Raw genomic sequence first — 9,718 nt, forward strand, 5'->3', positions numbered from 1 at the left:
CGTTTAGAGTCGGAAAATGACTGATGCTTATCTAAAACCTTCATTTATTACCACGTTATCTCTTATACAGCTACTTTTTATGTTCCTCCAACACCTCCAGCAATTTGTCGGCGTCTTCAGGCGTTTTTACCCGTAGAAGCACCGGGGTGGGCGGCGGCTGTGCATCTGGAGTAGGAATGGCCACAACCATAACATCTTTCTTACCCAATCGTTTTGTGGGCACGCTTTCGGAAAGTATAAAGTTCAGCAATAAGTTGCCTAGATTCGTGTCCGCTCTGACAACAAGCTGTAATTGAGGGAATTAAATGATCTGAAATTTTCCCTGAATCCTGGTCAACTTACTTGGAACTTGCCACTGCCTTCAATGGGTTTTAAATACAAGTTTCCTACTCCTCTATCTCCGAAGTTCTCGCCTTTTTTAACGAAAACTTTGCACCTGGTTGAGTAGACTGAATCGCTTTCGACCACTGCCTTGAATTCCACTTTTGGGGGCTCATCTTCAGCGTCTTCGTCATTTTCTTTTGATTTATCTGCACAATATGAGGCGAAAGTCAACTTTGGAACGAGGGAAATCATTTGATTTAATTGTGAATTACCTGTCTCAGTTTTGGGTCCATCTCCCAAACCACTTCCCGCAGCAGAAGGATTAAATGTAAAGCCTGTTGATGGATTGCTGCTTCCAAACGAAATCGACGAAGTTAAGTTGGTGGTGGTTGAACCTGTGAATTTGGAAAAAAATTAGCTTAACCTTCTGGAACTTTAGAGCACAGAACAAGTACCAAATGAAAAGGATTTTGTGCTGCCGGAAGCATTGGCGGCGGACCCAAAAGTGAAGGTTGGTCCAGTGGAACTGACCGCTGTGCTAGAAGCCCCGAATTTAAACGTTGGAATGGTTGTAGTTTGTTCTTGTTTCAGTGGATCGTCCGAAGTTTTCTTAGCGCTTTGTTCATCTGCAGTATTAGCTTTTAGTGCTGGTGCTACGGTACTGGCCGTCTTTTCGCTTTCCTCTTTTTCAATATCCTCCAAATACCGGTCGTAGTCTTTGAAGATCGGCTGTAAACTAATCAGCGGATTTTCTTCCACTTTCTTTGCTATCCACTTAGATACGCTCTCGTTCAAACCTTTCAATTTGGAGCAGTATTTTTCAGATTTTTTGCTACCGATTGGGGAGATAGGAACTGATGTGTTACTTGAAGCGGTTGTACTAGCGCCAAATATATTTGCACGGTTAGAAGGGGTCGAAGCACCGAAAATACTTCCCGTTAAAGTTTGTGAAAATGATGCACTTGGTTCTGATTTAGTCGTACTTTCGGCTTTGCCAACGCCGTTTGTCTTAGTCGCTTCGTGCGGGTTGATAACATCTTTGAGGAATGAAAAGTCTGCACTAACTGGCTTGGTTGAGAAGCCGGAAAAGCTTCCAAAGGCGCTAGTGGTTTCACCATCTTCACTCTGGAAAATTACCCTTTTAACTGCGATTCTGACACAACACAATTGTGCTTCCCAATTACTTACATGAATGGGGTTTCGCCTTCTGGCAGTTTTAATTATACGGCTTTTCAAGGCATTGTCCGAAGCCTTTTGGAATGTGCCCCGTTCCTCCGGTTCATCTTCCTGGTTCCAGTTGTCGTGATTCAAATCGTTGGAGGCGCTCCGCTTTCCAGCCATTAATATTGTGAAGTCGCCGCCGAAAGGTGGATAAAGCCGGCCTTAATTGACCCCGTGGGAACTGATGGCGAAGTTACAAGAGCAAGGTTAACTGCCACTAAGGTACCACTCCAGACGGGCAAGGAGAATTTGCATCAACCAGTTAATCTATTTAACCGTTAATCAACAACAATAGTAGAGTTATGTAATTTTTAAAGCTAGAAGTAGTAACGGCAATCAGCGGCTCCACCAAAATTTTATAGTTTTTTAGGCTAGCTTCTAGTTGGCTGTCACTGTCACTTTTCACCCCCTATACGTCGGTGCCAGATTTTGCAAATAACCATCTCAAATAGGCTTTTTGCAGTCAATGAAACTCAAGGTTGCAAGTCAAAAGCCTAGTTGTCTTTATCTATGGTCAAAAGCTTCTTACGCGGTATTAGAACGCGGAGAAACTGAAGCAACATTGCAGTTTTATTCGCAGTGGCCTCTAGGGTGTAAAGTGTAAATCTGGTATCAATTACAGTTGACATACTCACAGATTACAGAGTGTGACATCACACCTCATCACAACCTATGTGATCTGTGCTGTGGACCCTGTGGACAAACCTCACTTTTTAAACGTCCGACGTTCCTTCTGGTTTGTATTTTCGCAGCTTGAAAATGGTAAGTCAAGAATATTCCTCCTTTTCTTTAAACATCCCGCATAGATTTTCAAAACGGTTTTCTGTCTTTTGCATCAAATTATTCAGCGGTTGCTAATTGATCGATATTTTTTGTTTTAGGCTGCCCACAAGACGTTTATTATTAAGCGAAAGCTTGCCAAGAAACTGAAACAAAACAGGCCAATTCCCCAATGGGTGAGAATGAGGACTGGAAACACAATCAGGTAAGCCAAAAGGGCCTCTAAAGTCGCAAGTTTTTAATATTAGTTTGGAAAGAAACGGGCAAACTATTCAGTTACCATCCGGGCAAGCATTTGTAGGTTATAAAACTTCTGCAACATTTTCAAGTTTAGTTAGGCTTTAAAGCATCTTATCAGTAGGGGTTTCAAGGCTTATTTCGGGAGATTACTTCGTTTTGCCTCCAGGTGAACTTGTTTGAGTACAGTCGGAGTCCAAGATTTTAGTTGTAACTAGAAAAAATCATTAAACGTCCATCAATAATTAAGCCAGAAAACACTTTTTTCATTTCAGTTTCACCATTTTTATGCTAAACTTTGCATGATATTACTTAACTGCATGGTATTACTTAACTGCTCCAAACGTTTTATGTTAGTGAAAATTATATCTTTGGGTTAGTTAGGTCTGAATTCATATTTGCTCTAAATAAAAAAAAGTTACAGTGGAAAAATATTTTAACCAATGCTAACACAAAGTAAAAAAGGGGCTCAAACCTAGATTATATTGGATTTTTGCGTATCGAGTCACGATCTTGCTAACCAAAACCGGATTTAGAAACAAATAGCACATTTTTTTTGAGAAATTTATGACCATCCAACGTTGTTTCTTACTGAAACTGCTTAATACCAAGTGTACTTCTATAACTTCTACTATAAGTTGAAATATAAAAAAAAACCTGGCGGTACCTGAAAGGATCACATTTCCTTTAACGAGATTCCAAGTGGATAATTGTAAAAATGCCACCCTGTTCTGAATTCAAGCAACCAAACATCTGGCTAAACTATCGTGTTTTTTTCAGATACAACGCTAAGAGGCGTCATTGGCGCAGAACCAAGCTCAAGTTGTAGGATGTTTTTTGTTTTATTGACTCATTAAATCAATAGGCAAAACATGTTTTTTATGACCTCAGTAACTTCCCCATCCAGACACTATCCCCCAGTAAAAAAAACACCAGATATTATGTACATATTTAATTCTAACATCTCGAATTGAAAATATTAGCTCTGGCCACCTTCGTGCTATAATCTATAAATTTAATTTGGTAAGTTATCGGAAATAAAATTTGTAAATCAGTACACTTGCCTTGAAGACCTCTGGTACGTTACTTAAACGATTTAGTACAATTTGTATTGCATTAATTATTTAGGTACAATCCAACTTTGAAATTTGGTTTAATTCCCCTAAAGACCATTAAGGTTATCAAACAGGAATTGTACTTTTCAACCAAAAGCAATTCCAACACAATATTATTCTCTACACTATAGAGAAGATGCTGAGGTACAATAAACCAACAATCTTAAAACTAACGAACTAGATGAAACTAATGCCTAATTCCGCAATGAATTTCAATGCTTCGCCGTATGTCTAAAGAATAAAAAAAAATCTTATTGTGATTAGTCTGCAGCATCGGCCTCTAGTTTATACCCATTGTACAGTTCAAGCGTCACTTGTATGGATCCAAGTTTCTGTGCCGTTGGCCACCCTTGGTACCATCTCATTAGGATATGTAACCAAGAATAATTCGTGGCCGTTTGTGTATCTGAAACAATCAACGAATGTTCATGCAAACGTACAAAACGGAACAGTGCGTACTTACAAGTTCCTTTTCGTGATTGTTGAGCCACTCATCATTTCGATTTCCTGCTGATCGTACCCCAATATATGCTCGGCTGCGTCCTCTTCTTCGCCGATTTGCAGCTCATTGGATTCATCATTTTCCTCCACTTCGTTCTTTTGCACTTTGAATTCGGGTGGAGATGGTGGTGGTTCCAGTTGGGGCTGCTGTTGCTGTTGGGCCTTTGCATGCGAATGTGCACCCCTAAAGTAAAAGTGGCGGTTTTTCGAAACAACACGCGGCTTTGGCTCGTTCTCACCTGGGAGCCGCTAGTTTTCCATGTGTTTTTTCATGCCGTTTCATGTCTGAGCGGACTCTGAACGGTTTGGAGCAAATCGAGCAGTTGTGTGGTTTTTCGCCAGTGTGGATTTTCCGATGGTTTTGAAGGTATGATGAAGCGCGGAAAGTCTTTCCGCAGTATTCGCATTTATAGTTTCGCTCACCTGCCATAGAATGTTTGATGTGTTTGAAACGGGAATAAACGGGCGGTTTTGGTTACCTGTGTGAATTCTTCTATGCACAACCAAGGAGTATTTCCTGGCAAACTCCTTGCCACAGTACTCGCATTGGTAATTCTTCTCCGTTGAATGTATGGAGGTAATGTGATATTTCAAGTCGCCCCACTGTCTGAATTTCCTGCCGCAATGCAGGCAGTCGTATGGCTTGTCGCCTGAATGCAGCCGTAAATGTACTGCAAATAAAACGAGCATTTTGTGTAAATCAAGCACAAAGACACTATAAAGAAATACCTTTTAAAGCGCTGGAAGCAAAAAAACTTTTGCCACAAAGCTCACACTGATGTGGTCTGATGCCGCTGTGGCTTCGCATATGGTAAACCAAGGAATTCCTATGCTTGAACACCCTGTCGCAAAGATCGCAATTTAGCTTATCTTTCACCTTCTTGTTTTTCTTGCGCACTATTACTGCGGGCGTTGGTTCTAGAAGCAAATCATTGTAATTGAATAACGACAGTTTTTTGGGTGCCTACCGGTCATTCCGCTCGTGACGCGGCAAGTAACCAGATGCTGAAGGAGGATGGCCCGGAGGGGAAATGGTTGTTTGCACAGATGGCACACATGCTCATTCTTGTCTTCTAGTTCTTCTAGATCTTTTTCGGTTTGGTGCAGCTCTTCTTCCTGGTACCATGCTTTGCTATCGTCGTCAACATCATCTTGAATGCTATCGTAGTCGACAGCAACGTCGATTCCTGCAAAATTCATGCAATTCCCGTAATGGATAAGGAAAAAGGGTTGACGACAGCCACTTACCGGCCATCATGTCTTCCGCATCAGAAAACTCGTCTTGTGGTTCAGTTTTGTTGCTGTGAACGTCTCGCATGTGAGCTTCAAATGTTTTTTGGCGCCTAAACGAAGACAAAAGTTTGATAGAATGGCCAGGAAAATAGATAGGAAGAAAGGCTCTTTGATAAATCCCAATATCACTCAAGTTAACGAAATTACATCCTCCTGACACTTACCTAAATGTCTTGTTGCATTCAATGCACTGTAAACTTAGCAGACTGGAAAGCAATGTCTCCTGGGGCTCCTTTTCGTCCACAAGGGGTTTTTTCTCTTGTTTTGGAGAGTTTTTCTTTTTCTTCTCCTCCACTGGAGGAGGCGCAGTTACGATCGCTGTAGATGTGACCTCCTTCATGCCGCCAGGCTCGTAATGCTTCTTTAAATGCTCAAAGAATCTGCAACAAAATAACGATGCTATTTCTAGTCAAAATCCAGTGGAATGTTTTGTACTTCAATTGATCTTCTACAGAAAAGGCAACATTACACAGCTGACATGAGAAAGGGGAATTTGGGAACGCTTTAGACGGGCTGTCAGAGTCTTCTTGTTCCGGGAATTCGTCATTGTTAACAAATTCCTCTTTGCACAAATTTGAAGGGTGTTGTTTAGTTGGACTCGTGCTATTTTTGCGATGTCTTCTACTGATCCTCTTCTTATGTGGCAAGGACTTCTTGGACGATCGGGTATCATTCCTACAAGGGTTTCACTAAACGAAATGTTCCAAAATGCTGCCTAGACTATTTACCTGACTGACTCCTTATCGGAATCGGCTTTTTCATCATCATCTCTGTCAATGATTTCGATTTTATTCTCATTTAGATGCATTTGCTGCTGCTCGTCTGCACTGACTGTGTGTATTGGAATGTTTTGATCAGTATTATCAATGATCCTCACATTTTCGACGATCTTATGCATTCCCTGCTGGTCAATGTAAATATCGTCTGAATTGACGATTTTTAAATACTGGGAGTTTCCACTCGATTTGTCCTGGGTCAGGATCAGCTGCTGGTGCTCTTCCAGCAGCTTATTGCCCGCTGTAGAATAAGTTAGTTAATGGAGATTTAAATGGGTTGAAGCCCATCCATACCGATTAGAGGCGGAAGTGAGGACTCTTGTAATTGCTGCTGTTTCTGCTGTTGGCTCAGTTGAACAGCCACTAGAGCGGCAGCTAAGTTACGATCTTCTTCGGTTAGTTCTTGAGTGAGAATGTCTTCAGAACTGCAAACATCGGTTAGCATTTTACGTGCAAAGCTTTGAATTTTTTCCGAAATTATAATAAAGACTACTATTTAGGTTTGAAGGGGGGCAAGAAATTTCATCCTGTAGATTTAAATAAGTGAAGCAGCCCAGTATATGTTTCACTGCCGTAAGTCACTGATTGACGCTCAGGCTTTAGGTTAGGTAATGGGCTGCTTTATAACATTTCTTGGCTCACGCCGTATAATCGGGAAAACTTTATTTATTATTATGATTACCTGTATGTGACGGGAATGAAATCATTCCCTCCCAAATCTACGACTAGACCATTGTGGTTCTGTAACAGTTCTGAGCTGATGATCTGCGAGTTATCTGACAATCGGATGTACTGTGCCCCATCGGCACCTTCCGACGTGATAACCACATTCTCCAGGATGGCACGGCCCCCAGAATTTTCCATGTTAACGATGGAAATACCTGGAATGCTTCCGTTACAACATCCCCACTGCACGCGATATTTTGAAGATCTTGACTTTTTCGAGAGTGTGTCTCTGGGCCTCTAAGGTGGGGCCCAGTCCAACAATAGCAACAATAATATAAATAAATTACCTGGGGATTCAAACTGAGCGCCACAATCGAATTTGTGGCGTTGACACGACGTCTCAGGGCCAAGCTTTTACAGTATTTCAGCACGCGATGCCGACCTTAAACCGGGCCTACAGCCCCCGGAATTCGCCTGGGAACGATGAAAACTGTTGTAAATAATTTATGGGGTCTCTAAATTGTTCAAAACACTGCGATTCCTAAAAAAATTCACTTTAAATTATGAAAACAGAACAAAAATTGACAACAGTGCAACGAGCGAACGCCATCAACGACGAGCGAGGTCGACTGACCACGGCGTTGCCAGCGACAACATGGCCGACTCAATTTTTCACTTTGATAAGCCCGGCCTGTCCAAGTGGTCTTTTTAAGACTCACAACCCGCAATGTGGCGGAAATTCGTGCTTTATTGCGGAAAAAATTTGCTATTAACGGTGTTTTTGCACGAAAATCGGTCCTTATCAGATGTGGCAGCAACGTTTTAAATGAAAGGTTGTACAGGAATCTGTACTCTAAAGAAATCTGCAAACTCGGAAAAAGCGCCTTTATGTCACTGATGGTTAGCTAGTTTCATTTGCTTTCCTTGGATTGGGGACACTGACAGCGCCCTCTCAGTTTGTCAGTGTCAACTGCACTAGCTTAAAGTGCATTTTTGAAATTTTCTTTTAGTTTTCTAATCCCAAACCTGCACTGGTCATTGAAAATTTATACTGGGTGAGCAAAAGCAGTTTTATAGATTTTTCGCTAATGGTAAGAACTATTTTTTTATAGTAGACTTTAAATTATGAAGTTTAAACTGCTGACAAAGACAAGACAAAATTATGCATGTACACTTGCAAAGGTCTATAAAAGTAACATATTTCGACAAAATAGTGACATTACATACATACAATAATACATACATACATAGAATAAATACATACATAGATACATACATTACATACCAATATAAAATAATAATAGAATATAATACGTACAAAATACAATTGTGGGGGAGGCTCAAACTCAATCAGTAATGGACATTAACTCAAAAACAATTAAAAATCTATATAGAACATTTATTATACCGAATTGACCTAGAATTTTTTTTTGTCTGCCACTTGAATTTGAGACACCCTGTATCAATTGAGGTTCGCGTAAAGTAAACTGGACGTTAATATTTAGAACTTCTGTTTTTTTTTTCAAATTTCCTGTAATTTTTTTTAAAATTATTCCATAGGATTTCCTAACACCTGCCCCCTTACTAAATCGCAAGGACCTTTCTATTGACGTAATGCATAACCTCACCCAATAATAATCGTTTTTCTACCATAGGTAAAGACGAGTTTTTGTTTTCTGCCCAAAGTAGCCAAAGATTAAATTTTAATGGACTTAAACAAAAAATCCGTGTTTTCCACACAGTTTAGTAGTAGGTAGATCCGAAACAATCCTATTTTGTGTAAGTAAGAGTTTTTTTATCAAGTTTATGGGCAATCAATACAAAATTCCACTTTGTTTCAAATTTCAAGCGACTGGAAGCTGAGAAAAGTCAATGCGAAACTAGTTAATGCTGGTTTCACTGTAGTACTGATGGCTGGCTTAAGAACCCAAATGCGCTACTTGAACGCCTACGAAATCCACAAGCTAATTGTTAATGAGTTTGTGCTAAAACAACCAGGAGACACTAAGTGGCTGGCACGCGATTCTTCCAAAGACAAGACCGACTATCATGTGCTAAAAGAAAACCACAAGTTCCTGTGGGATGAGAAGGAGCCGGAAACATGGGAGGAACAGTTTGCCAAAAGATACTACGAGAAGCTGTTCAAGGAATACTGCATTGCAGACCTGAGCCTGTACAAGGAAAACAAAGTGGCGATGAGGTGGCGAATTCAGAAGGAGGTGCTTAGTGGTAAAGGCCAGTTTATATGCGGAAATAAGTCGTGTGGCGAGAAGAACGAGCTGAGGAGCTGGGAGGTTAACTTTGCCTATCAGGAGCAAGGCGAGAGGAAAAACGCCCTGGTGAAAATTCGCCTTTGCCCATCGTGCTCGAAGAAGCTGAACCATCACAGCAAGAAGAAGGAAGTGACCAGGCTTCAGAGGAGAGGAAATCGCAAGGAAAAACACCCTCAAGCGATCGCGCCAAGCAAAGCCACCCAAAGTCGAACCCAAGCTGAGCCTGAAGAAGCCCCGAAAATGGAATTACCGACTGAGTATCCAGCTTGGGAAAATCACAAACCAGTCGAAACCAAGTCGCGTGAGGAGGAAATAGAGGACTATCTTGAGGATTTGTTAATTTAAATTATATTTTTATTAGTTAATTTAAGTTGTGATAAATAAATTTGTTAAATTACTTGTTCTGCTTTTTACCTATGCTCTGGACTTCAGCAAGATCGAAAAATGGGTGGTGTTTAAAAAAAATAAAATCACAGTTTATCTTTTCGAATCACTTTTTAGTTGGTTCTAAACTCTGAAGTTTCCTTGGTGG

At 40.7% G+C, this 9,718-nt stretch overlaps 4 protein-coding genes across 8 annotated transcripts; 2 read left to right on the plus strand and 2 right to left on the minus strand.

Moving 5' to 3' along the window:
* Window positions 1-26: 26 nt before the first annotated feature.
* Window positions 27-2,109, minus strand: LOC109535379 (nuclear pore complex protein Nup50). Its single transcript, XM_019901270.2, has 5 exons — window positions 1,513-2,109; window positions 780-1,449; window positions 597-719; window positions 343-530; window positions 27-286 (listed from the first exon to the last, which is right to left on the minus strand). The coding sequence occupies exons 1-5, from the start codon at window positions 1,663-1,665 to the stop codon at window positions 71-73; spliced, it is 1,350 nt and encodes a 449-aa protein (XP_019756829.2). The 5' UTR covers window positions 1,666-2,109; the 3' UTR covers window positions 27-70.
* Window positions 2,110-2,203: 94 nt separating this feature from the next.
* Window positions 2,204-3,433, plus strand: LOC109535380 (60S ribosomal protein L39). Its single transcript, XM_048661631.1, has 3 exons — window positions 2,204-2,307; window positions 2,427-2,530; window positions 3,343-3,433. The coding sequence occupies exons 1-3, from the start codon at window positions 2,305-2,307 to the stop codon at window positions 3,389-3,391; spliced, it is 156 nt and encodes a 51-aa protein (XP_048517588.1). The 5' UTR covers window positions 2,204-2,304; the 3' UTR covers window positions 3,392-3,433.
* Window positions 3,434-3,499: 66 nt separating this feature from the next.
* Window positions 3,500-7,569, minus strand: LOC109535382 (zinc finger protein 197). 3 transcript variants are annotated; one of them, XM_048661627.1, is made up of 14 exons: window positions 7,261-7,569; window positions 6,930-7,128; window positions 6,542-6,672; window positions 6,200-6,488; window positions 5,907-6,146; window positions 5,636-5,851; window positions 5,427-5,521; window positions 5,147-5,365; window positions 4,908-5,096; window positions 4,658-4,849; window positions 4,418-4,601; window positions 4,141-4,362; window positions 3,969-4,083; window positions 3,500-3,908 (listed from the first exon to the last, which is right to left on the minus strand). In XM_048661627.1, exons 2-13 carry the CDS (start codon window positions 7,109-7,111, stop codon window positions 3,981-3,983), a joined length of 2,262 nt encoding a protein of 753 aa, XP_048517584.1. In that variant the 5' UTR covers window positions 7,112-7,128; window positions 7,261-7,569; the 3' UTR covers window positions 3,500-3,908; window positions 3,969-3,980. The 3 variants fall into 3 exon arrangements, with proteins under 3 accessions (XP_048517584.1, XP_048517582.1, XP_048517583.1); XM_048661625.1 differs by having other exon boundaries at window positions 3,500-4,083; XM_048661626.1 differs by having other exon boundaries at window positions 3,500-4,083; window positions 6,930-7,136; window positions 7,261-7,561.
* A 308-nt stretch (window positions 7,570-7,877) lies between these two features.
* LOC109535368 (protein FRA10AC1 homolog) lies at window positions 7,878-9,583 on the plus strand. 3 transcript variants are annotated; one of them, XM_048661628.1, is made up of 2 exons: window positions 7,878-8,004; window positions 8,569-9,583. In XM_048661628.1, the coding sequence occupies exon 2, from the start codon at window positions 8,824-8,826 to the stop codon at window positions 9,529-9,531; it is 708 nt and encodes a 235-aa protein (XP_048517585.1). In that variant the 5' UTR covers window positions 7,878-8,004; window positions 8,569-8,823; the 3' UTR covers window positions 9,532-9,583. The 3 variants fall into 3 exon arrangements, with proteins under 3 accessions (XP_048517585.1, XP_048517587.1, XP_048517586.1); XM_048661630.1 differs by lacking the exon at window positions 7,878-8,004 and having other exon boundaries at window positions 8,470-8,696; window positions 8,763-9,583; XM_048661629.1 differs by lacking the exon at window positions 7,878-8,004 and having other exon boundaries at window positions 8,494-8,692; window positions 8,763-9,583.
* Window positions 9,584-9,718: the final 135 nt, after the last annotated feature.

This window comes from Dendroctonus ponderosae, unplaced genomic scaffold, assembly GCF_020466585.1.
Source record: "Dendroctonus ponderosae isolate FM_Combo_2020 unplaced genomic scaffold, Dpon_F_20191213v2 Dpon_F_20191213_1, whole genome shotgun sequence".
Taxonomy (NCBI): domain Eukaryota; kingdom Metazoa; phylum Arthropoda; class Insecta; order Coleoptera; family Curculionidae; genus Dendroctonus; species Dendroctonus ponderosae.

What these genes read in the sequence shown, in the direction of transcription:
- LOC109535382 (XM_048661627.1), bottom strand. Translation starts at nt 7,111, where the DNA reads ATGGAAAATTCTGGGGGCCGTGCCATCCTGGAGAATGTGGTTATCACG. An exon ending in GAATGCAACAAGACATTTAG is followed by an intron (nt 5,522 to 5,635) that starts GTAAGTGTCAGG and finishes GTCTTCGTTTAG; the next exon opens with GCGCCAAAAAACATTTGAAG. An exon ending in TGCGGAAGACATGATGGCCG is followed by an intron (nt 5,366 to 5,426) that starts GTAAGTGGCTGT and finishes TGAATTTTGCAG; the next exon opens with GAATCGACGTTGCTGTCGAC.
- LOC109535379 (XM_019901270.2), bottom strand. Translation starts at nt 1,665, where the DNA reads ATGGCTGGAAAGCGGAGCGCCTCCAACGATTTGAATCACGACAACTGG. An exon ending in GAAGGCGAAACCCCATTCAT is followed by an intron (nt 1,450 to 1,512) that starts GTAAGTAATTGG and finishes GTAATTTTCCAG; the next exon opens with AGTGAAGATGGTGAAACCAC. An exon ending in CACAAAATCCTTTTCATTTG is followed by an intron (nt 720 to 779) that starts GTACTTGTTCTG and finishes CCAAATTCACAG; the next exon opens with GTTCAACCACCACCAACTTA.
- LOC109535380 (XM_048661631.1), top strand. An exon ending in AGGACTGGAAACACAATCAG is followed by an intron (nt 2,531 to 3,342) that starts GTAAGCCAAAAG and finishes TGTTTTTTTCAG; the next exon opens with ATACAACGCTAAGAGGCGTC.
- LOC109535368 (XM_048661628.1), top strand. Translation starts at nt 8,824, where the DNA reads ATGGCTGGCTTAAGAACCCAAATGCGCTACTTGAACGCCTACGAAATC.